This window comes from Enhydra lutris, unplaced genomic scaffold (assembly GCF_002288905.1).
Source record: "Enhydra lutris kenyoni isolate GAN:26980312 unplaced genomic scaffold, ASM228890v2 scaffoldscaffold90, whole genome shotgun sequence".
NCBI lineage: Eukaryota > Metazoa > Chordata > Mammalia > Carnivora > Mustelidae > Enhydra > Enhydra lutris.
The window spans coordinates 4,372,780-4,398,521 of record NW_019154174.1 but is presented as its reverse complement, the minus strand read 5'-3'; the positions used below and the strand labels follow the sequence as shown (position 1 = coordinate 4,398,521).

Below are 25,742 nucleotides of genomic sequence, written 5' to 3'. Positions count from 1 at the left end.
AATGAGTCCCTGGAAACAGCCCTTGACCGGACCCCAGCTGCCCCACCTTTGCAGGGATGCCCTTGGGCATGCACCATGCATGGCCAACCAGGGCTCCCGAAGGGGTGAGGGGCAGTTGCCCAGGCTAGCTCTGTTGGATAACACACCCTCTCCTGCCTCCTGACCTTCCCGACTCCCCTCCGCACCCGCCAGCAAAGTGTCCTAGAATTGCCTCCTAAAGCAATGACCTGCTCTTGAATCCTTGTCTCTGAGGAACCCCAGTTGAGATAGAAAGTTACTTAACCTCTTGGACCTCGATTCCTGTGGACGGGAAGAGCGAATGAGTTAAATAAAAGAGATGAAGTGCTCTGGACCAGGTCTAGCAGTATGTTTGTTTAATAAATGGGGGAGGAGGGCGGGGAAGGAGATAAAGAGCCTTTATTTATACGAAACCCCACGTCCTCCTGTTCCACCCTCCCCCGCTGAGACATACCAGGTGATAAAATAATCTTTGAGATGCAAACAAGCATTACTCAACCCAGGGGGCAGGTCAATGTGCAGGCTAAGTGTGCCTGGTGTGGAATGTCTGGAACACCCAGTGTGGCTGGGTCACTGGAGGGGGGCCACTCCCTCCGTTTGGCCTCCCGCGGCTGCGGGCACAGAGCGGCCCCAAGGTGGCTGGCTGTGTTTATTCTGGGGATCCCATGCTTCACCGGAGCACCCCCCAGTCTTAACGGTCATGTGGGAACCTGATGGCAACTTGGTGGCTTGGTGACCACAATCTTCTGTGTCCTTTTGTGTCTGTCGCCCACTCCTAATGAAGGGCCCCATCCCCTCCCCCCAAACCCAGATCCCGCCTCCAGTGTCAACCCAAAGGAGGTCTGTTCGGTGAATGGGCACCTCTGGGCAAATGAGGACCCTTCCCGGACTTCAACACCCATCCATTTCCCAAGGCCTCCAAGTCCTTCCCCGCACCGGCTGGCTTGATTGGTTTCTGGGCTCGGCGTCCAACGCACGGGACAGCAGCAGCTAATCCCAGAACTGGACGAGACAGGAGTTCCCGGGTGAGGAGGTGCACAAAGCAGACCTCGCAGTGAGCGGGGGACATGGCAGGGACAGCATCCTGGACAAGCTGGGGACCCACGAGGAGGCCAACGGCTGGTGCACAAGCCGAGGTTCCCAAGGAATTCCCGATCTCTGAAGTTGCCTCTGCCCCCCGCATGCCATCCACTCCCATGGGATGTGCTGAGCCCAGGCCAAGGCTGGGAGATTTGGGGGGCGCAGTCTGGTCTTTGTTTCCCTGCATCAGACCACCTCACCACCTCATACCGGGTTCTTCCAAGTCTCTCATCAATCTGCCAGCCCAGCCACCTTCCAGGGCTGGCTTCCACCTGTGGCAGGCACGGTCCTCCCCTGTAGACGGCAGCGATGAGAAGATACCCCTAAGAAGCGCTCGTGCACGTGGGCTCTGTGGACAGCACGGTCACCTTTCCGGGGGCCTGGCCTGAGCTCTGCGCATTGCCAGGGGCCAGCTGGAAGGACGGGGAGGACTTGTCCTCCCCTGAGACGCCCAGGGGTGCCCGGGGGGCTGGAGAGAGGCTGGCCTCTGGGGAAGCTCCCGCTGGCAAGGTGTCTGGGGCCCTCAGGGGGGTCCCCAGCGGCGAGGACCTGTCACCACAGCAGCAGCCACAGCAGGGGCTGGGCACCACGTGGGCCTTGCCACGCTCCTCCTGGCCATGCCACTGTTTCAGGTGGCCACACAGGTGGCAGGTAAGGGCCGAGTAGACGATGCTGCCGGCCAGGTCGTCCCTGAGGGCGTCTGTGGCTGGCTCCGGGGCCAGCAGGGTCTTGCACCTGTCCCCTGCCTTCCCTGCTGGCTCTGCACGCGGATGCTCCGGGGCACTGTCTGTGAGAGGCGGGTCCCCAGGACCGCGTGGTGGCTCCACATCCAGTCCAAAGGTGAACAGGGGGATGGGGAAGGGGGTCCCCGAGCCGCCCGGAGGGAGGCTCTGAAAAGGTTTGTAGCTCCCGTCTCCAGGGCTGGCCTCGCCCCCAGATGTCCCCGGGAGCAGGCTGGAGAAGGCCTTGTAGCCCACGTCCCCAGAAGGGCCGAAGCCCGCCACCCCGTCAGCATCGGGGACACCGGCCTGCCTCACAGCGCATGCGAAGTCCTGGTAGCCACTGCCAGGGCCGGGGGCCGGGGCCGCCCGGTGCTGGAGGACACTCTGGCGCAGAATCTGCTCCCAGCTCTCTGGCTCGGGCTGGTGGGTGGAGGGGATGCTGGGGTCCACCTCCCCGGGGCGTTCAGTCTGCTCTGGGTCAGAGTCCCCCTCCCCGGGAGCTGCGGACTGGCTCAGGAGGCTGCCGAAGCTGCGGTACGCGGGGTTGTCTGTGACGATGGGGGGCATCTCTGGGAAAGCCGGGCTGGCTGGCCTCTGGGTCAGAGGGGCCCAAGGAGCGGACTCGGGGTGCAGAGGCTGCTCCCGGCCCCGGAGTGATGCCTCCTGGGGCCCTGTCCCCGGGAACTCAGCCCAGGGCCTCTGAACGCACTCAGTTCCTGAAGGAGGAGGAAAGCAGGACTCCTCCAAACCCTGCGGGCAAAAGCCCCCAGTCTCCCCCCCAAGAAGGTCCAGAAAGAGGCTTTCTGTCAGCCGGGCCGCGATGTCCTCCCTGCCCTCCTGGAATCCGCCCCCGCTGTCCTGGAGCGATGGGCAGAAGCTTCTTTTATCTTCCTCCACCTCCTCATCGTCCTCATTCTCCACTGGGGCCTCAAAGAGCTCCACACACTGCACCACGCTGATGCTCTCTGGCCAGTGGATCGTCTTGCTGACCTCCACGGGGCACCATGCTGATTTTCCAGGAGCCTGGAAAGGTGCATTTCTGGCAGTCTTGGAGCACTCCTCATCCCTGTCCATGCCGTGCTCCAGCAAACAGGGAAGGAGCTTGGTAAGACAGGACTTCCAGTGTCTGCGTGCGAGAGCAGAGAGATGTTTGGTCAGGATTCAGTTTCTCTGCAGGAAAAACTCCTACTCACCCGTCAAAGCCCAGCTATGAAATTGTTCCGGATTGATGTCTATCTACTGCACACAGACCTCCTGGCTTCATAATCAGTAATCTATCAGTCTCTCTCCACTACTACACTGCAGCTCCCTGCAGGCAGGGCCTGTGTTTTAAAATATTTTTTATTTGTTTATTTTGAGAGACAGAGAGACAGAGTGAGAGAGAGCATGAGAGGGGAGGTCAGAGGGAGAAGCAGACTCCCCATGGAGCTGGGAGCCCGATGTGGGACTCGATCCCAGGGCTCTGGGATCATGACCTGAGCCGAAGGCAGTTGCTTAACCAACTGAGCCACCCAGGTGCCCAGGGCCTGTGTTTTATTTTGGGATTTCTGGAGGCCACACATAACCAAACAAGGAAAAGTCTCTGACAGGGACGATGATATTTAAAATACTTAGCAATTTAAAATATCTGTCAATACCAAAGCATAAGTAATGACCATGGTCTGGAGCCCCCTGCTGGGCCAGCAATCAACCCTTTAGTGACTGGACTGTGATAGTCCCACAGTCCGGGAGGCCCTGGGGGAGGAGCTAGAGGTGGCAGAGACAATGGGAGGCCAGGGTGATGATCAGATACTCAAGGATTGAAGATGGCGGCTCTATGCCAACCAGTATGTAATTACACCAACATTGTAACTACTGTCTGGCTTGTAACCTCTATCAACCTTGCTCAGGCCAAACTGCATTTCCAAGGGTGTTCGCCTGGGCCTGACCCCCCAGTGAAACTCAGGGGGCTCAGTCACCATGCCCACCTCCCCAGACCATCCCTCTTCCTGCCCAGTATCACAAGACAAGTGCTGAAGGCTGAGGAGCAAAAGGCAGACCTAGAGTTGGGTGGGGGGGGTGACCCCACTCTTAAGGTGGGCCCACTACCCTAATTCCAACCCCTTCTGCATCCACACAGGCTATGACCCAAGTTTGTATACATACGGGCACTTAGCTGGTTCCTGGCCTCGGGACCGCTTCCCCCACAGTGACACCTAAAATAGAGAGACAGCCAGTGAAATGGGGTGGAGAGGCCTTACAGCTGAGCATGGCACACAGCTCGGTGAGCGTTTGCTGCAAAAGGGCAGTAAGGTTTGCCATCACACCGGCCGGAGGCCCAGTCCGGTCACTGCAGCTCTCCACGCTTCAGCATCCTGGGAATCAGTGAGACTGCCTGGTACTAAGTTGCTAGCACTGATGGTAAAAACGGCCACAGTCTTCTGAAGCTCCTCCTACTGCATGAATCTGTCCTCGCCGGGTGACTTGCTTTGGCCAAGAGAATGCCTTGGAAGCGACACTGGGCCAGCCAGTGCGATGACCGACACGGCTTAGTCACCCCCATGCTCCGGGTGAGAGGCAGACAACTTCCAGATCTCTGAGGGAGGCCTCTGGGAAGGGGCCCAGCCCAGATCCCTCTACCCACACCACCACATGGAGCCCAGACCGCTTACCTATACAAGCAAGGCCTAAGTCAGTGGTTGTCCTTCTGACTCTCTAAACTGTGGGCTGATTTGTTACACAGCAAAGCTAACTGATACACCAACAGCGCTTTCTCTGTCTCCTACCCGGGAATGCTCTAGGGACAGGCATGTGGCACCATTTAGACCAATGAGAATTGAGGAGAGATTTGCCAGTGTCCTGGGGGCAGTTTTCTGCTCATAAGGGGAAGACACAGGAAGCCTGTCCCCATCGCCCTCACCTTGTGGCTTCCTGTCTTGGTATAGGCACCTCTCCAGGAGATGACACGGAGGTGACCTCACGGGTCACCTCCTCCCAAGGGATGTAAGAATCCAAGTGACCAACCCAGAGGAGCCCACTCCAATTGAACAGAGTACCCATGGGAGCCAAGGGGCGGGGAGTGAAGGCCTCTGGGCTCCTAGTGACCGACCACACGAAGCTGCTGAAACCCTGGAACCTTCCTGACTTCCCGTGGGCAGTTCCAAAAGCCACCTGGGATCCTTAACATCCCAGCTGCTTTGAATCCTACCTCCTGCGAAGGCAGTCCCAAGCATTGTTCCCGGCCCACACTCCTACCTGTGAGTCCTGGATGACTATGGCCACTAGGGGACTGTGGGCTGGGTTGGGAATCTGGTCCCACCATCCTTTCTTAATCCTGAAAAAGAAAAGGAAGAGGTATCAGACATCATGGCCGGGCTGATGCTCCTTCCATGACGGGCTCAGAGACCATGCTGACTGGTTCCTGGATGTCTTGCCCTAATCCCACTCTACAGAGGAAGAAACCCGAATCCCAGAAGGGCAGTGGCAGCTGGACTGTGGTCATGCCTCTCAGATTTGTGCTCCGGAAGGAGGGGAGTTCCTGATGTGGCCACCTCTGTCTTCGGTAGAAACGAGCCCCAGGGAATCAGGACAGAGTGCTGGGTTCCCCCATCAGCGATGAAGCTGAGGAGACCCAGAGAGAAACAGATTCCTTCTCTCCATCCGGGTCTGGCTGGAGCCACAGAGTGTCAGCACTGGGAGGAGAGGTTCTCAGATCACCTCTGACTGGCCCTCGCCCATTCCACTCAGTCAGGCAGCCCACATCTACAGAGCACCTACTACGTGCCACTCACTGTATCAGCAACACAGCAGTGAAGAAGACGAGAAAATCCCTGCCCTTGCAGAACTGACCTTCTAGAAGAGACAGACATCAGCCATAGCCACTTAAGGGTCATGAATAAAAATAAAGACGATGGGGAAGAGAAGGGAATGGAGAGTGTGATCCAAGAAGGCCTCTCCGAGGAGGTAACTTCCGCGAGGCGACTGAGGATACAGTGGGAGCCACGGTGACGCCTGGGAAAGAGCCTTCCTGGTGGGGGGGAGGGGGGACAGGTGAGGGGAAACTGAGGCTCAGAGAAGGGGAGAAGACCTGCCTGGGGTCACGCAGAACCATCAGTGACAAGACCAGAAGAGGGGAGCCTGCATTGCCTGTGCACCTGCTGTGGGACCCAAAGCGCAAGAACCCCCTCCCTCAGTCAATCTCCAGCCATCGCTAAGCCTTGTGGGGTGAGGGCTCACCAGACCCATTTCCAAGATGGAAGGGCTGAGGCCGTGAGACATTGGGATTCCAAGCCTCTGAGCTCACCGGAAACAAGGCTCCTCTACCCTCCCTGCCCACTGTGACCCAGCACTCTCTCAGGACTCTTAGGACTCACGAAATACGCTCCTTCAACCTACAAAGGAGGGACCCAAGATGGTCAGCCTCTCGTTGGCCACGAAGCTACCGAACTCCAAGGCCAGAATCCGAACCCAGATCTGCAGACTCCATCGCGGCAACAGTCCAGCATTCCTCTGTCTACTTCCACGTGCCCCTTGTGTGTGGACCTCACTTTGGGTACCCAGGGTGACCCACCTCGCTGTTGCCGGAGGACGGTCCTTCCCCAGCTCGTTCTACCCCGTCAGGCCTGCCTGGCCTCCCCATCCAACACGGCACCCCAAACATTTCTCCCCTATGCCCTGGTAAACTCCCTTCAGCCCACAGATGGCTCTGGAAAACCAGCTATGGCTCCTGGTTGACTTGGCATCTTCTGTCTCCCCAGAAGGAGCACAGGGTCCTCGTCAGCCTTGCCCTTGGCTGTTGCCTCGGTGTCCTGTGAATAGCAGCTGCTTAAAAAAACACTTATAGCTGAACGAAGGGACCGGAAGCAGACAGGTCCTGTGGCGGCTTCCCACCTACACGGCATACCCCGGGGCGGCCAGCTTGGTGGCATCCCATGCCGAAGCCCAGGACTCACTTGATGATGCTGATGTAGCAGGACAGACAGATGGCCAGGATGACCAGGCAGGAGATGCTGACACCAAGCGGCAGGTGCTGCTCCCAGGGCTCATAGCCTGGAACGGGAGGGAAGCCGTAAGCCCGCGTTGTGTGGGGTACTGCCTGCTCTCTGCCTCCAGGAGACGGAAGCCTCAGGAAAGGGTCGCCTGAGACCCTGCGTGAGCTGGCTGCCATCAAGCCCTCCCACTTCATCCCTTTCTTCCGAGCCCTTGTCACATGGCCGCCTCACTGTCCCCTGCTCCTCCAAAGCCCAGTGCCACCCCAGGATCTTGAACTTGCTGCTCTCTCTTTCCCTGAAGCCCAGAGGTCAGGAGCAGTGACTCTGGACCTGGACTACCAGAGTTCAAAGCCTGACCCTGTCCTATCCTTGCTGGTGACACAGCTTCTCTATGGCTCATCTGTACACTGGGGTTAACAGACCGCTATGTCACAGGATTGTAGTGGGGACGTCATACATGAGCGCTTGGAACACGGCACGCCCGTCTGGAGACCTTTGCTGGTGTCCACACACCGATGGCTACTTCTCGCTCACTTCACGGTCACCTGCTCCAAAAAGTTCCCTCATGCCCTCTCTCCTGCTGCCCCTTCCCATCCCTCTGTGCCCTCGATGGACAGAGAAAGCACAGTAGTAACAGCATCATCAACCACTCAGCACAAATAGAAATCAACAAAAATATCACTGACACTCATCTACTCTGAAATGACAGCATGTACAAGAAGTACCACTAGGTCTGATTTTTATGGTGCTAATAAAGCAGCGTATACTCGTCAACAACAAATATATTTTAGAATACTTTTATAACCTCATTTCAATAAAGTTAGTTTCCCCTTGTGATCCCACATATTGTATTTCTCACATTTGAAAACAGTATTCTGAGACAGGGTCCGCAGGCTTCCCCAGACTGCCAAAGGGGTCCACAACACACAAAGGTTAGGAATCTTTGTCCCAGGGAGTGAGGGAGCCACAGGGAGGAAACAGCCCCCCCCAAACCAGCTAGGTTCATGTTGGCTGTTACGTGAGCAAGAGATGCATTTCTACGGTGTTTGTACGGAGCCGTGGGCTCATTTGTTACCGCAGCCTCGCGTGCCCACCCTGACCAGTACACCAGTCTGCCAGTCATCCCGTTACCCATGGTTCAAGGCACCTGACGCAAGGGAAACGCGGATGCTCGGCTGGAGCAGATGTCTAGCCACAGCATGAAAGGGACGAGCAGACGGTCCGCCTGCCCACGCCTCCCTGTGGATACTCACGGTTAACCCACGTGGTACTGGGGCTCCACTCGCTCCACGTGCTGTTGTAGTTCTGGGCCCAGGCCCTCACTCGCGCGCTGTAGGAAGCGCCAGACTTCAGGGTGCTGGCTGCCACACGGAGGGTAGGGTCCATGTAGGTCACATTATAGACTTTGAACTGGTAGAGGAAAGGGACACGTTAGTGCGTCAGCTTAACTGCACCCACAGCGGTTAAGAGCCATGAGCCTGGGCATTTTGTTATTCCTCTGATTCGGGCCTTTCTTTGACATCTCTACAATGGGAGGAGTCAGGGAATTGGCCCTCACCCCGCCACACCCCCTCCCCGCCCAGGCTCCCTGATCAGCCATAAGACATTATGGGGGCAACCCGAGTTTTAGTTTTCTCATCTGTAAAATGAGGGTAAGAGTCCCTACTACCACCTTCTAGCTGTGGAACCCTAGGGAAGTGACATAATCTCTCTAGACCTTGGTATCCTCCTTCTGCAAAATAGTGGTAATAGAAGCCCATCCCCCACCCAGGGTGGTTGTGAGGGTTAATTAGGTAAACACGGAGGACAGTGCCTGGCATGTAGGAAGCATGACAGAGACCTTTCTACAGCACAGAAAAAGCCTGAGCCTTTCTCTCCTCTGTGGGCTCTCTGGAGCCTTCACACTCAAGCCCAAACTTTGGCCTAGAATCTCTGGGAAGGGACTTCTAAGACCTGTTAGTCAACAAAAAAGGTAATGAAAATTAGTATGTGCTGTTGGCCACCTTTTAAGTTAAAAAAGAAAAAAAAAAACAGACTCTAGGATGGCCCCCAGATTCCCACTTTGTATCACACCCGTGTGTACTCTCCTCTTCTTCAGTGTGGGTGGAGCTTGTGACCTGCTCCTATTCAACAGAGTGAGGCAAAAATGATGGGTAGGTAGGGACCACATGCATGGGGTTATATCCTGTAAGGCTAGAATTCTGGCTGGCTAGGAGACAATAGGGAAAGAACTGAGGGCAGCCTCCCACCAAGGACCAGCGAGAACCTGCAGCCCCCAGTCCAGCAGCCTGGAAGGAACAACGCCGCCAACATCACAGTTGGCACTCGGGAGAGATCTTTCCCCAGTCGAGCCTCAGATGAGACCACAGCCATAGCCGAGTCCTTGACCGCACCCTTGCGAGAGGCCATGCTGAGGTCCCAGCTCAGCCGCACCCAAACATCTGGCCTCTAGAAACTGTGGGTCAACAGAATATGTGCTGATTAACACAGCTACGTTTGTGGTGATATTATTATATAGCAAGAGAAAGCTAACACGTGATGAAAACACGTTTGCTTGTCCATGCATCACTCTCTGGAAGGGCATGCACGCCTCCAAGGCCACTTGCTGGCTCTAACCTGGCCTTCCTTCCCCTCCTGGTAGGAGACGGGAGCAGTGGGGTCACAAGAGAAACATATTACTATTCTAAGTCCTTTCCTACCATTTGAGTTTTTTTACTACATGTAAGTATTACTTTTATTTAAAAAAACAAACAAACAAACTTCTGAGTTCCGTATTGATTCTGATGGCATGGGAGTAGCTCAAATCCTCTGCCTGGGGCTCCTCTCTCCACTAGGTCCAACCCTTTGCAGCTCTGCTTCTGCGTGCAGGTTGGATGCATGCCTGGAGAAATGGTCTGGCGTAAAGTGAGCTGAGGGGAGGTACTGCACAGAGCCCCAACAGGTCGCAGAGCTTCCCAGTGGAGCTGAGGTTGGGAAGGGGGTTGAAGGAGGAAATGGGGGCAGGAAGAGGAGGACACTCACTCACAGCCTTCTTCTCTTTCTAAATATGAGTAAGCAGGAAGCCCCAGCTGGCCCTAGTTCTCCAAAGGAATTGTATGCTCTGGAGAGAAGGGGATTGGGAAATATTTTACTAAGAAACGGAAGAGAAATCGGAGCTTGCAAGAAACTCCTTGTGGCTTTTGTTTTGGCCAAGAGGCCCGGTGTTTGGGAGGCCACTCCTAAGAGAAAGATCCAAGGTAGGACAAACAGCATAGGCTCTGGAGTTCAAATCCCGGCTTCCCACCCCAGCTTTGCCATTTCCAGCAACACTGGGTGAGTCGGTCCATCTCTCCATGCCTCGGTTTCCTTGTCAGTAAAGTAGAGAGACCGGTAGCCTCCCACCTGCAAGGCTTTCCAGTGGACAGAGATCTGGGTCGAGCCTAGCACATCTCAGGCACGTAGGAAATGGGAACCTTTATGACCATGAACATAGCATTCATGTCCCACCCCTACACTCCTCGTGGGATATCACTGCATCCTTGTACCTCCATGCTTGTGCTCGTGGGGTTCCCTCCATGCAGGCTACCTTTCCCTCCCTTCCCGATCTAGAAAGCTCTTGGACACCCTTCAACACCCAGGGTAAAACTCCACTTCCTTTGTAGAACCTTGTTCAGAAATCATCCAGGACCCTGAGTAGCTTTATCCCTCCAATCCCACAGCCAATTTCTAAGACGTCTCCTTCCAACTGATCCCATCCAAGGAATATACAGCGTGGGGACCACAGCTACTAATATTCTATTCACTTCATAGGGGGACAGGTGGTAGGTAACTGGACACATGGTGGGGATCACTTTGCAATACGCACAAACGTCAAATCACTCTGTTGTACCCCTGAAACGCATACACTATTGTATGTCAATTAAAGCACCAAAAAAAAAAAAATAAAAAATAAATAAATAAATAAAAAGGATTGGTCCCATTGAGTCTGAGCCACAACTGGTGCCTGTAATGCGGTAGCAAGCAAGGCTGGACACGCACCCAGCGTCTACGCCAACAGGGTCCGGACAAGTAAGCTTCCAGGTCCCGCTCCCGAGTTAATCCTCATTGGTCGAGACCAATCGCGGCCATCCCACTCCGTAGCCTGTGATTGGTTAGCGAGGAGCATGTGACCAGTGCTGGCCAATGACCAGTGAAAGGAATTCTACAGGTCGGGTGTGTCCCTGGAGTTCGGGGGGATGGGTGAGGAGTGTCCCAATGGCCTCTGCCCCACAACGAGAGAAGCCGGACCCAGAATTCTGAGGCCCTGGGCAGCCCGGAGCATGTCTGTGACAACGGAGCCATGGCCTGGGTATGCTGGTTAATTCTCCCACCTTGGCCAGAGTTCGGGGCCAGGTCCTGAACCTGAGTGTGTCTCAGCGGCTCCTGTCCCCGTTTCTCCCTCCCGGAGTTCCCTCTGAGGAGCCAACCCTTCCTCATTCAACAGCCATCTGGCTCAGGTGGGGCTGACCCCACCTGCAGGTCCAGGGGAGGGCACGTGGCTCGCCTCTGGCCAATCAGAGCATAGCACCCGCACCCTCATTCCTGCCCACAGCCTGGGCTGGGTTCGGAGATTTGCATGTGAGCCAAGCCAGGCAACCGAGCACCGGCCCCAGAACTTCTACTGGGACTCTCGGGCAACAGAAACTTTTCCCGTTGTGGCTCTAGCAGGTAGCGAGCATGGAGCATGGAGCTCTTGGTGGATATACTGGCCACTGCAGAAGGCAAGAACCTGCCTAAAAATGAAGACAGTGCAGACTAAGAGCGGGGCACCAAGGGCGGGACAGATTCCAGGAACCAGGAGCCGGCCACCATAAGCAAATAAGGAACATGTCTTTGGACCCCATAGGTCACACCCTTCTCTCCCCTCTTAATAAGCCTTACACTTCCCAGGACACGGGGAGGGGATTTAGCTCCAAAATGGAACCTGCTCCTCATCCCACGCTTTCTGGGCCTCTGCTGTGAGCACCCAGCTGCTCTGTTACCGCTCCCACCCGACACCCGGGCCCCATGCCAGGGGAGAAACCACACCTGAGAGCCCGGGAGATGTGAATCAACAACCCCTCCCCCTCCCTGGCTGAGGCAGAAAGACAGGAAGCAGCCACAGAGGCTGATGTGGGAGTTGAAGACGTGAGGAGCCTGCTCCCTGGCAGAAGCCAAGCCAGCCTAGGGTCCCCGGACACGGGGCGTGCCTCAGAGGGGGCCCTCTGAGAGTCTGACATCATGACTTCTAGACCAAGGTGTGGGAGGGCAAGGCAGATGGGGCTTTCCGAGGCCTATGGCACTTGGGAGAAAAGGAGAACAATGTTTACAGCACACTGGGTGCCAGGCAGGAGATCCTGTCCGTGTCATACGCTCGGCACTCTCGGTAGCCCGGGGAGTAGGTACTCTTGTGGGACCCATATTACAGATGAGACAACTGAGGCACAAGGAGGTTACGCGGCATGGCCGGGATCACGCAGCTGGGGAGCGGAAGCAGGTATCCGAACCCAGCTCTGAGGGGTTCAGATGCTGTCCCTCCCCTGGGAATGTGTGAGGGGAATAGGAGGCTGGCAGGAAATGAACTCTGTCCCCACCGGAAACTGAAACAGAAGGGAGCCAAGCCCCCCACCGCTGCATACAACTCCTACTGGTATTTCCTGGATAGTCTGCTGTCCCTCAGCTCTCCCTTTTAAAAACCTGTCACTACATTCATTTAAGAAGCAAGCTCACAATCACTGCGGTGATGGCAAAGCCCGAATTGGATGCCATTAGCATCCTATAAGGTCAATGCAGTGGGGACCGAGGGACAGCATGAAATGTTGGCTGAACTTGTCCAGTGGGGGTGGGAGGCTCTGAGCCTGGGGCCTCCTCTCTCCATGAAAAAGGACTGAACCCAGCACAGGGCCAGGGTGGAAGTCGAGCTCTAGGTCCCCGATTTTGCAGTCGGGCCCCAGGGCCTGAGTCTCCACTTGCCCGAGTCCCAAGGACTGTGGAGAAGCTCCCTGGCGCACACACTCACGTCCGTGGGGTCGTTTTCATTGGAAATGTGGACCATGTAGGTGAGCTCGGAGTACAGGTGATTGTCGGTAGGGTATGGGTTTGTCCACATCAGCAGCCACATGTGGGAGACGCTGGGGTCAACCGTGAGGTTCCCGGGGGCCCTGGGCTTCACTGTAGAGAAGAGATGCCTGGTGAGGAGCTTGTCCGGGTGTGAGGAGGGGGTTGACCCACAAGATTGTTAGTCAACTGTGGGGGCTCCCAGAGGGCACAGTCCATTAAGCATCTGACCCTTGATTGGGGCTCAGGTCATGGTCTCAGGGTTGAGGGACCGAGCCCCATGTTGGGCAGGGGGGGTGGTCCTTGCTCAGCAGGGAGTCTGCTTGTGATTCTCTCCCTCTCCCTCTGTTCTTCCTTTCTCTCCCAGATAAATAAATAAATCTTTAGATTTTTAGCCAGCCACACCTCTGTAGCACAATTCTGGATTCCTACATGGATCGCATCTCAGCAGAGAACGACAACTGTAATACCAATTATAATGTTGCTAAAACTCTACTTGGCACTCGTGGTTATTAACCAGCTTTCTACAGTGAAATGCAAAACGTGTGAGCCCAACCGACCCTAAATTGGCCTTTTTCACCTTTGTCCTTCACACTTTTGGCCCCATCTATGTACTGTTTTTATTTGGATTCATGTGTTTTAAAACTTAGTCTCCTTTTCAGCAATCCTATCCAGGCAATCATAGGTATAAAATATGTATTAAAATCAATGCACGTGTGCAGAAATGATTTTAATTCATGGGTTTGCTCACTGGTCTCTTTAAACACTGACTGTGGGTGGCACAAACAGGCGAACTGCAGAGCCCTGAACTCTGTAGATACTGGTGAAAATTCTCCTCTGTGGCTTAGTAGCTATGTGACCTTAGGCAGGTCACTTGCCTTCTCTGTATTGTATTCGGATGTAAAATGGGGATAACTCTCTTCTGGAAAATGAGGCTCAGAGAGGTAATGTGATTTGCCCAGGGTCACACAGCAATAAATGGTGTTTTAAACTCCCATCACTACGCCACAGCAGAATCACGGTGAATTGCTGTGGGGACTGAGGCTGCCAGGATAACATCAGCCTTCAGTGGTCTGGACTGTCTGAAGCAGCAGCAGTGGACCAGGCGACAGAGGGTGGAAGGCCGGCTCAGCTCGGCAGCCAGCGTGCCTTCCATTAAGCAGAAGCCTCATCTCAAGACCCCAATCTGGGCACTTAAAATCAGGAGGCTGGAATATAAAAGCTAAAGCGGACCTGATGTGCTAGGGAGCCCAGTCCCATTTCAGAGATGGGAGGACTGAGGCCTGGAAAGGAGGAAAAAACATCTCATTGTGTCTGCGAATACGCAGAAGACTGCTTGTACCTCACTCCCCCAACTGGAGCCTGGCCACCCCTGCCCCAGAGCCCAGCTGGGGATCGGGAACCCCCCCTAATCTGGGCCCTTCCCACCATGCCCCACTCACCATGTTTGCTGGGCTGGAAGGAGCCGCCCCACAGCTGCTGCTTCCCAGCCCACAGGTCCAGCTGATAGATGTCGGCCTGGACCACGTCATCTATGGACATGCAGCACATGCATACCGCACCTTCTCGGTTCTCGGGGACACACGTGCGGTTCCTGCAGACACAGAGGTGGCCTTAGGTCACTGTGTTCAGGGTATTCCTGGAACATGACTCATGGGACACATGCTCTACCGGCTTCCCAACTACTCTGCCCCCAGGACCAGATTTGGGGACAGGGGTGTGGTGAGGACAACAGACAAGTGCTGCTCTCCTTGCTGGCCACAGCCACAAGCCACACCCATTACAGACTCTTATATGGCTCTGGCCATGGCCATGGTCCTGGAATTTGGCTCCCCCTTGAAAGCCAGTGAAAGGGAAGAAACAAAGGCACTAAGGAATTCATAACAATGTGAGTATGTGTGTGTGTGTGTCTGAGTGTACCTCTGGGTAGCACGGTTTATCCCAGTGGACAGTGCCCCATGTCTCACAGGCTAGGCTAGGGGTCAGTGAATGTCTTCGGCAAAGCACCAGATAGCAAATACCTGGGACTTTGAGTGCCATAGTGTGTGTGTCCCAACTATTCAACTCTGCTGTAGTGCAAAAGCAGCCACAGACAATGCAGAAACGAATGGGCATGGCCGCGTGCCAATAAAACTTTATTTACAAAGGCAGGTGGTGGGCCGGGTGTGGGCCTCAGGCCATAGTCTGCAGATCCCTGGTCTAGGCCATTGTACCACACTTTGAAGCACAGCCCATCCAGCTTGGTATACCTTGGAATGTCTCTGTTGGTGGACCCTACATTCTGGTGTGTGGCATATGCCAGGATGTCCTTTTAACTACGTGCCTTGGGCACACAATCACGTTCTGGGCACGCGAGCCCTGCCTGGAAGAGCACTCCAGGTGCTGTGGATGGTTCCAGTGACCCACCTGTTACAATGTACCCCAGGTTCCATGGTCCACCGCACAACACAGTGAACTCTACCACTCACACTCTATCCCCAGCCCTCCAGGCCCAGCCTCCCCCAAATCCCAGCTCCACCCCAGGCTTACTCAGACCCTATAAAGTCCAGCTGATAGGACAGGCGGAGCTCGGCACTGCAGTTGGTGGGACCGTCCATCTCCCACTGACAGACAGAGATGCTGACGTAGTCGGAGAAGCAGCTGGGCTCCTGCAGGACCTTAACACTCCCTGCGGGGACACAGGAATGCTCTGAGCAGCCAGAGTCACATAAGCAAGGGATACATGCACCGGAGGACAAGTCAGAAACCAGCCCAGACAGGACTGAGGAGTCCAGCACAAAACAAGGAGACCACAGTCCCAGCTGTGTGCCAGTCTTCAGGGAGCTGGGGGCAGGGTGGGGTTCTGGAGCTTCCCAGCCAGCATGGGGGAAGATTCCTGAAGCCGAAGAATACCCCAGGAGGTGGGGTCTACCTTTACCTTCTGGAAACTCCACTACTTGCCCCTTTGAGGCCAAATCAAGGAAATTTCTAATCTAGATTTCTAATAAGTATCTCAAACTTACCTTGTGTCCAAAACTCGCATCTGGTTCCGCCCCCCCCCAAATGTGTGCTCCCTACTCTGTTCCGTGCTGTCTTTTTCTATCACTCTTTACAACTGATTTATAATTAGGACCATTCATCATTAGCTGTCCCCTCCCACTACAGGGTGAGCTCCTTGAAGCCCGGAATCTTTGTTTTGTTCACTGATTATCCCAGGAGCCTGGCATCTAAAGGGCCAGTAAACATTTGCTGAATGAGTGGCCCAATAAAGGAATGAATGGGAATTGGGGACTTACCAGAGCCTGCTACCCACACCAGGATCAGGCAGCTCACAGGGAATGTGAGCCCAGGGCAAAGCCGCCCCATTGGGAGATCCTAAGATACCTGCTGAGAGAAAGTGAGCCAGGTTAGTGCCAACAATGAGCCCTCAGTGTTCACCTCAGCGTGCATGTGCACGCTCTCTCTCTGTAATCATGAAACACGACCCAGATGCACAAAACCCAGAATGAGAGCCAAAGAATGCCTTGTCCCAAGAGACATTTCTCGAGAAAAACCCCATGACCTGCTAAATTTAAGCAACCCCTGGGACTTTAGAAAGTTCGTAATGCACATTTACTTGTAAAGGCTCTGATAAGTCCTGCAGCAAAGAAATTTATTTTTCTTCATCTAACCCAACACTTAGCAATTTATTTCCCTACTCAACCTTCGTGTGTGTGTGTGTGTGTGTGTGTGTGTGTGTGTGTGTGTGTTAAAACCCCAAATAAACCCCTAAAAGATTTACAATTCCTTTAAATACATTTTGGAGATGTTCACCTGTTTAGCCTTATAGAGCTGGTTAAATAAATGGTGGTATATCCACATAATAAAAATGATGCTTGAGTGTGTGGAGTGTGTTAGACTTATGTCAATGGCCCCAATTCTCCACACCCCTCCTGGATCCACGTAACCTCTCAATGCCTCCACCACTACCACCCCTCAGGGCAGGGCGTTCGCCCCTGCCCTTGGATTATGGGCTCAATCATGTTACTAGCTTTGGGCAGCCAAATATTAGCAAGGGGATGCACTGTAGAAGTGTGCTTTTGTACGACCACTTCCTTGAGAACACAGCCATGCTAGCCTATGGGAGGATGGTGACATGGGACAATCCCATGTCACAGGCAGTCCCATCCTGTATTAGTCAACAGGCAGCCATTGCCAGTCATGTGAGTGAGCTCCCCAGAGCCATGTAACCGACCTGAGTCTGGCCACAGGTGCACAGCTGAGCCCAGTAAGCTCAGCCAAGCCCAGTTAAGTTGGCCCTTTGGACCTGAGCTAAACAAGCATCTCTTGTTAAACGCTCCTGGGGTTTTGCCATTCTGCCTCGGGTCATCACCCCACTCCTCTGACTTCTAACCCCGTAGATTCCCTTTGTGTTTGTGTTTTACATGAATGGAATCGTCCACTGCCCCTACTGTGTTAATGGCATCCTATAATACATGACTGGGGAATAAGAATCAGAAAGGACAGACACCCCCCCAAAAAACCCCACAATGCAAACCCCCCCAAAATTACAAGACCTAGCAATAACCCCTGTACACATTCATATCAGTGCTTCCAGATTTGTAGCTATACAAACAGGGAGATAAATACGAACTTTATTAATTTTACTTATAGCATCCTCTGCCTACTAAAACTTCATTTTTAGTATTTAATATATATTTTTAAATATTTTTATTTATTTATTTGATAGACAGAGATCACAAGTAGGCAGAGAGGCAGGCAGAGAGAGGAGGAAGCAGGCTCCCCGCTGAGCAGAGAGCCCGATGTGGGGCTCCATCCCAGGACCCTGGGATCATGTCCTGAGCCAAAGGCAGAGGCTTTAACTCACTGAGCCTCCCAGGCACCCCTAGTATTTAATATATTATTAAATATCATTCCATACCACTGTAGATCCAAAGCGTCAAATTCGTAGTATCCCCATGGTTGCCACTGGATTTTTAGCCTTTGTTTATTATTGTTATTGCTTTGTTGTTATATACAGTGTGGTAATTGTGCCCATCCTTGGAAAACCATCACCCCATGTTCCCCTGATCCTTGCCTTAAGCTTATTTATTTCCTTTTTTAAAAAAAAGATTTATTTATGTATTTTAGCAGGGGGAGGGGCAGAGGGACAGAGGCAGGCTCCCCGCTGAGCAGAGAGCCCCACACCAGGCTCGATCTCACGACCTGCTTGTGACCTGAGCGGAAATCAAGAGTTGGACACGCAACCAACTGAGCCACCCAGGTGCCCCTTTATCTTGTTTTCTTTCTTTCTTTCCCTTTTTTTTTTTTTTAAGTATGTTGTTGATTTTTTCTCATATTATAAAAGCCACATTTGATCACTGTAGAAAATTTAGAGAAGAGGGTCAGAGCAAACAAGCAAAAAAAGAATGCCTGTAATTCCATCACCTGGGAAAACACCACTGGCGACCTTTTTGCATCTGTTTCTCATCTTTTCTGTGAGTGTCTAGTTCAACAGAATGGGCTGGTACAACATCTCCTGTTTCAGAGTGTGTGTATTTCTATGCCATGAAATACTGCTCAACACCCCTCCTGGCAAGGGCTGTGTAGTGGGCTTCCTGAAGTTTAAACAGCTGCTCTGTCACTCCTTGTGAGCCTTGAGCAAACGGCCCTGTGCCTCAGTTTCCTACCCTGTAAAGAGGAGCTAATAACAGCTCCCATCTGACTGGGGTCTCGTGAACACTACATGAGCCGACACGGTCAGAGTCCCAGTAGTCACTGGTCACTTTTGTTAAGAAAAACCCGTGAGATCGAGTGTACTTCCCCCCCGCCCCGCAACGCTCCAAGCACATAATGCCAAGGGCCCTCTAAAAAGCAAGGTACTGAGGTATGTTCCCAACAATGCTGAGAGCACCTGCCTTCCCCACCCCTGCGTGGGTCTCTATCGTGGCTTCCAGGTTCCTTCTGCTGCTTGGTAGCTGCATGCTGTTAAGGCATTTACCCTATCTTTCACAGCGTCAGCTTCCTTATCTGCAAAGTGGAAACGATACCAAGCTCAATCTCAAGGTCGTATAGCAAAAAGGAAGTGAGGTGTGTACTTCAAGGCGTCTGCACCCAGTGTCTGGAGCACAATAGGGCCTTCATGCCCCTGTTGGAAGCTCTCCATTTGCAGGACCTCCCCGGCCAGCACTGCCTCCCTCCCTACCTGGCCCAACACCTGTGCACAGCGCTCCTGCCACCCGCACATCTTCACTTCCGGTTGCCCTTGGAACACACCGAACCCGTTCCCACCTCCAGACCTTTCCTCTTGCGGTCCTTCTTGGTCTCTCTACCTCTCTGGCATTTATTCATTTTATTCATTCGTTTGTCCTTAATGGATGAATTACCACATGATACTGCGGTGTATCTTTCAGAAGAAAGGACGTTCATTCTCCTACATAGCCACGAGGCAACCATCAAAACCAGGCAATTAACACTGAGGCATTATGCCATCGGATCCCAGACCCTACCTATTTCCAGCTTGTTAATTGCCTCCGTAATGCTCTTTGTAAGTCAAGGACCCAGGTTATGATCGTGTGTTACACCTGATCATGGCACCATCCCAGCGCCCAGGTCTTGGCTTCGAGGACCATTCCACACCGAATGGAGCAAGGGCTCCTTGAAGAAGTGGCTGACCACAGGAGCAGGGAAAGTGCACAATAAGCCTGGAATCCTTGCCTCAGAAAGTAAGGACACACCCCAAGAATGGTGGGGATCCGTCAAAAAAGACACAGGACCCAGCTAACAGTATTTGGGGCTCAAACAGGCACAACTGAAGCATTGCAACAAACATATAGTAATCGATTTTAACTCTTGGAGTCAAATAGAGCACAAGAGTCTGTTCTGTTCTGTTTTAGACCAACATGTGGGTGGCCAGGGGGCAGATCTATGTCTCCGTGGCAACCTTTAAGTTTCTCCCCACAAAATCTTTATGGCTTATTAATTTAATGAGTCAAAATACTTACTAACTTTCCAACATTCCATATATTATACACAATACTTCATATAGAGATACAATTGTATCTAACTTTAGGTATAGAAACCTGGCAGGCAACACCTTCACCAATTGCCAGGAATGGAAACGAATCAATGTCAGGAGCTTTCTGAAACTAACCCCCCCTCCGCCCCCAAGAACACAGCCTTGTTTCTCAGCTGTTCCTGCCCCAAGTGCACAAATTGCAAGGAAGCATCAAACTTAACCGAGACCTGAAAAGAACGGAGTCTAGAAAATAATTGGCGTATGCTCTTTGAAACATGCCTTGGGGTGGGGGGACGTGGGGGCAAAAGGCAAGGACAGTGTGGGAGGGCTGCTCGTTTTCAACTGTCTGTCATCCCGAGAGCCAGCCTTTGTCTGGTTTGCTGCTGGGTTCCTAGTGTCTGGCGCATAGCACTTGCTCAGTTAAACGCTTGTGGAATAATGCCATTTTGGACACGATGTAGGGTCTCTAAGGGGCTCAGCATGTTACTGGAAACTCTCCCCAGGGGGAACCTGGAATCTGCTCAAAGCCCCAACTCGCTTCCCTTGAAGAGTCACAGGAAAGAGCAAGGAAGGAGGGGTGGGAATGTGGCGGTGGACCCATGACACTGGTGTCCTCTACAAGGTTCTAGGAACTCTTCCTCTGACAGGTTCACACATGCCCACAGCATCCTGTGGCAGAAAAGGCGAAATACAAAGTCCAGGTAACTTTTCCTCTGATAAGTTCACACGTGCCCACAGCATCCTTCGGCAGAAATGGCAAAGGTGTCACTTGAGCTCTGATTTTGAATAAAGAGAAACAGAGAGGACAAGAAAACATGGACAAAGTCACACAGCAGAAGAGCTACTATGATAAAGTCAAGCCACCCTGGCAGGGGAGACTAAAACATGACATCTGTAGCAGTCAGGGTGGCTATCTTTGATCTGTTCCAGAGGGCACATCCAAATACAGGCACGTGTATGCCCATAACCGCGTGCGCGCGCACATGCTCACGCGCACGCACACACGCACCACACACGCACATGCCAGCTGGCTTTACGGACAAGCAGGGGCTGCATTCAGGGTAAATCACAGCCTGCGACGAGCAGTAACATAAGAGCCTCCCTGAATATCACAGGGATGGAGGACAGAGATGCGATAAATAAGAGATGTAAAGAGTAATTACCAAGTGCGTGGGTCAAGCATACAGCAGGAGAAAATAATTTCAAGTTTACACTCTCAATCATGGGATTCCTGACCCACTGGAGTTGGCAGGCAACTCCAGGCTTCACTGCCAACCCAAACAGTGATGCCCTGCACACATTCTCTCTCTGACAGGCTGCAGTTCCCTCTCCTCCACAGATGCTCATCTCCAGGTCACGGCTGAGCAGAACTGAAGAGTGGAAACCATTTCCTTAGGTCCAGCCAAAGATTCATGTAAACAAAATCCCACCTGTCAAGTACTTACATTGTGCTTGGCACTTAGCTAAGCGCGTTAGGAGCATTACCTTATTGAATCTGCCCAAGAACCCTGCAAGATGGCCTGTTAACCCCACTTTCCATCTGGGAGAACTGAGGCCAGAGAGGTCAAGTAACTTGCCCATCAGGGCCCACGGCTGGCAAGAGGGGAGAGCTAGTGTCAGAACCCAGGTCTGTTGGCTTCTGAGTCCAAAGTGCATTCCAGTACCTTAGTGTCTTCACCTTCTTCTAGAACTACAGAATGAACCCAACTAGATGAATGAAACAAGCCAGGAAGAGCTTGCCCTCCTGCTTGTCAGTTTCAAACATCAGCAGCCCCAGCACAGGACCGGGAACAGCAGGAAAGACCTAGGGCTTTTTAAGTCTACAAACTCCCCACAAGCAGCTTAAAAAAACAAACAGACATAAAAGCTAGTGGAAGTCATATTAACAGAGATAGGAGCACCAGGACAAGGGAGGTGACTACCCAATCACACCTGTGCATCCCTTTGGAAGAAACACTGCTGACCTGAATGAAACTTGGCTAGAGAATGATAAATGACACACAGGGCCGGAAAATCCCAGAAGGCCTAGAAAGGCTTAGCCTAAAGGCTCTGCCCCCTATATCCTACATGTTCATCATTCACTGAACAAACATGATATTTACAGCATGCCAAGTTTCACCCATTAAATTTTGCATTTCATTTTAGGAGTTCATAGATCTCCCCACAGCCGAAGTAAGGACTCCAGGTCAAAGACCCCTCTTCTAGGCAATGAGCAGTTTTTAAGGGTTTGAACAGTGACAAGATTTTCCAAAAACCCAGTCTGGGGCTGAGAGAAGGATCGGGTGGGGCAGAGTCATTTTAAAATCAGGCTATGAGGGGCGCCTAGGTGGCTCAGTGGGTTGGGGCCTCTGCCTTCCGCTTGGGTCATGATCCCAGGGTCCTAGGATCGAGCCCCACATCGGGCTCTCGCTTAGCGGGGAGCCTGCTTCCTCCTCTCTCTCTCTCTGCCTGCCTCTCTGCCTACTTGTGGTCTCTGTCAAATAAATAAAATCTTAAAATAAAATAAAATCAGGCCATGAACTCCCTGCTCGTTCCCTTCACTGACCTCTGGGTCCTGAAGGATGTCTTCACCCAGGGGCCCGGAGAGATGCCTATAGGTCACGGCCCCGCCAAGAGGAGCATCTCCCACTCGGAATAAAACCCAAGCCCCAGAGTGCAAACGGCCAATCCAAAGGGCGCACCCTGTGTGATTCCATTTATGTTAACATTCTTGAAATGACAAAATTATAGAAATGGAGAACAGATTCACGGTTGGCGGGTAGGAAGGGAGGTCCGTGTGGCTATAAAAGGAAACACAAGGGATCCCGGTATCGCTGAGGCTGGGCTGGAGACACAGACCTCAGCACGTGACAAAACTGCCCGGAACTACGCACATGCGCACAAACGCGCACATGCGCAGATGCGTCCGAGTAAACAGGTGCCTCCTGAACGAGATCAGGGGATGTCAATATCCTGGTCGTGGTGCTGTACTACCTGTTTCCTAAGTGGGTGTTCTTGAGGGAGCCTGACTCTTTGCTTTCTTACGACTGCAGGTGAGTCACAAATATCTTAAAAAGTGTAAGAAAATGCAAAACCCAAACCAAGCAAAACCACCAAAAACCCCTGAGCCCCATGATCGTCTGGCCCCTGCTACACGTTCCACCATTTCCCCTGTACCGCCTCCCGGTCCCCCACAAGTCTTCCGTCCCGCTGGCTTCTGAGCACCTGGACATGCTTGAGCCTTTACACCCAGAAACCCCACCTAATGAGAGGTCCCCCGTTACCTCTTATCACAGCACCCTGTTTATTCCTGTCATATACTTATCACCATCTCTAATCGTATCGCGGAGGTTACACGTGTGAATGTTTGTTTTATTTCAGGATGTAGATAGCAAAGATTGAAAGATCCTACTGTAAAAATGTTTCCAACTTCCCCAGGTCAAAATACACCATTAAAAAAAAAAAAAAAAAAAAAAAAGCAAACAAAGACCAGGAAAAGATAGCAATCTACACTGCAGAGGGTTAAGGGCCTTCATATATAAAGAAGTTTAGAAATCAATAAGACAAAGGCCCCTTTATAAAAAAGAGGTAAAGAGGGCGACTGGGTGGCTCAGTGGGTTAAGCCTCTGTCTTCTGCCCAGGTCATGATCTCAGGGTCCTGGGATGGAGCCCCACATCAGGTTCTCTGCTCGGGGGGAGCTTGCTTCCCCCTCTCTCTCTTCCTGCCTCTCTGTCTACTTGTGATCCCTCTCTCTGTGTCAAATAAATAAATAAAATCTTTTAAAAAAGAAAAAGAGGTAAAGGACCTAAGCGATTCACCCAAAACACATTTCATCTCGGCAAAATAGGAAACCCTCTCATTCTGCTTATTAGCTCATGACGTTGGGAGTGTCAAAGATCACCTGTAGCATTTAAATTTCTCTATATACGTACTGTTTGTCTCCCCACCATAAGAATACAAGCCCCAAGCCCCAAGAGGGCAGAGCTTTATGGCCGTTGTTTTGTCCCCAGGACCCGAACAGTGCCTGACACATATGTAGTGTGTGCTCAGTAGACATCTATTAAATGTTATTGCTTGAAAGTCAAGAGTAACAAATTCTAGAATATATTTTTAAACACCGAGTACCAGGCTTTTGCTTATGGTAATGGCTATGCACATAGCTCTATGAGGTGGGGGCGTTAAACCTCCCCCCTCTTTTACAGATGAAGAGACTGAGGCACAGAGAAGTTACAAGCTGCCTGAACCCAGGTAGCCTCGCTCCAGTACCCATGTGCCTGACTGCTAATTTTGCTGCCTTTTGAAATGCAGCCTCTGCCACCCTGGGATGTGGTGCTGTTGGCCTCAATTGAGGGTCAGAGACGCAAGCGACAAAGCCAAGGTCGGGGAGGGAGGAAGCAGCCCTTGGTGAGAATCTGAGCCTGCAACACATGGGAAAACCCTCCTGCTGGCAGTGAGGTACTCTTAACTTACTCTTTATTTGGGAGGACGTAAGTGGCAAGTCTTGAAATGTCAGAGGCCAGCAGCAGTCGGGAAGTGACCTGGCAGCTCTTCCTGAGCCCAATGGGGTGCAGGGCCTCCTGCTCTCCACTCCTCTTCCCTCTCTTGACCGCAAACCGGCTTGATGGCAGGCTGGATGGGCAGACAGGATGCAGCCAGTCCCATGACAAGCGAACATGAAGAGGAAGCCAGTGACAGTGGGGGCTCCGGGTGGCCTCAATGGTGAGCCCCGGAGCTCCAGACTGTAGTCGGCCAGGAGCTTCCTCTGTCCTCTGGGACAGCTGGGCTGCCCTGGCAGGGGGCCAGAGACACACTCCTCCCCAGAGCAGCAGCCTTCCCAGAACTGCTGCCCGGCTGGGGTTCCCAGAACCGGCAGCTGCGTCAGTGGCCCCACCCAGCTGGTGATGCAGGCCCGGCCAGGGTCCCAAAAAGGCCTGGCCTCTGCCTCCTTGGCTCGCAGCCCAGCGGGTGGACAGGACAGGTGGCGGTAGGCTGGTCCTACTCCCACTGCAGGCGAGAACCCAACAGGGTCCAGCAGGCTCCCTGTGGACCTACTGTTCACTCCAGCTCCTCGCCCACTCGCACGCACCCACGGGTGTTCCTGCTGTATTTTCTGAGCGCCTACTATGTGCCAGCAACCATCGAAGCGGAAAGCCATTCATTCATTCACTCATTCACCCATTCGTTTCTTCCTCCTTCCCTTTGACAAATACTTGGAAAGAGAAGTTACTGGAGGTTTCTGAGCAGAGATATGACCCTATGAGACTTTTCAACCCATCCCTCTGGTTGTGTGTCTGAAAGACCTATGGGGTCAAGGGCAGAAGCAAGCACTGGTGAGGAGCCTACTGCACTGGTCCAGGCAGCAGGTGCCGGGAAGGATTAGCAGGAACGGGCTGACTTCTAGATCAGCTGAAGGCAGAGTCAACAGGATTCGCCAACAGAATGGACTTTGGGAAGAGAAAGGATCGGGGTTGAGTGTGACCGTCGTTTGTTCCTGAGCTAACAGAAGGCTGGGGCTGCCCTGGATCAGGGTGCCATGGAGTGGGAGTGGGGGGGGCGTGTGAGAAAGAGGCCTGCCGGGGGGCAGCAGAGCCGGGGGTGTGGGAAGCAGCATCAGGAAAGGTAAGGGCTGTTCGGGGAAGATCCACATGGGTCCTCGAGGGTCAGGTGTCCCTAGAGGGATGATTGAGAACTCCCCAGGGAGGGCAGGGGTGGGTGCATGGAGAGGGAACAGAATAGCCTGCTGTAGGCTCATGAGGACAGGCAACATCTCATCCAGAGCTCCCCACCCCCCCCCAATAAACGACCGTGCGTCTTCTATTCTATTTTTATTTCTACACTTACATAGTGCCCCCTTAGTGCCAGGCACTGTTCGAGATGCTTTAAGTCCTCCCTGTGAGGAGGGGACTACAATGTTTGTAGGGAAAGGTCAGGGGAAGGGATGC

General features: G+C 52.9%; 1 protein-coding gene across 3 annotated transcripts; it reads right to left on the bottom strand.

Annotated features, from left to right (window-relative positions):
* Positions 1-352: 352 nt before the first annotated feature.
* On the bottom strand, positions 353-24,875 carry LOC111162191 (interleukin 4 receptor). 3 transcript variants are annotated; one of them, XM_022526420.1, is made up of 10 exons: positions 24,271-24,875; positions 16,120-16,210; positions 15,374-15,512; positions 14,287-14,438; positions 12,807-12,958; positions 8,044-8,200; positions 6,752-6,848; positions 5,055-5,133; positions 3,966-4,015; positions 353-2,946 (listed from the first exon to the last, which is right to left on the bottom strand). In XM_022526420.1, exons 2-10 carry the CDS (start codon positions 16,187-16,189, stop codon positions 1,422-1,424), a joined length of 2,421 nt encoding a protein of 806 aa, XP_022382128.1. In that variant the 5' UTR covers positions 16,190-16,210; positions 24,271-24,875; the 3' UTR covers positions 353-1,421. The 3 variants fall into 3 exon arrangements, with proteins under 3 accessions (XP_022382128.1, XP_022382129.1, XP_022382130.1); XM_022526421.1 differs by having other exon boundaries at positions 15,380-15,512; positions 24,271-24,874; XM_022526422.1 differs by lacking the exons at positions 12,807-12,958; positions 15,374-15,512; positions 16,120-16,210; positions 24,271-24,875 and having other exon boundaries at positions 14,287-14,437.
* Between the last annotated feature and the right edge of the window lie 867 nt (positions 24,876-25,742).

Coding starts and splice junctions, on each gene's coding strand:
- LOC111162191 (XM_022526420.1), bottom strand. CDS start 16,189: ATGGGGCGGCTTTGCCCTGGGCTCACATTCCCTGTGAGCTGCCTGATC. Junction 12,959..14,286: donor CTTCCAGCCCAGCAAACATG/GTGAGTGGGGCA, acceptor TCTTCTCTACAG/TGAAGCCCAGGGCCCCCGGG. Junction 8,201..12,806: donor ATGAAAACGACCCCACGGAC/GTGAGTGTGTGC, acceptor TTCCTCTACCAG/TTCAAAGTCTATAATGTGAC.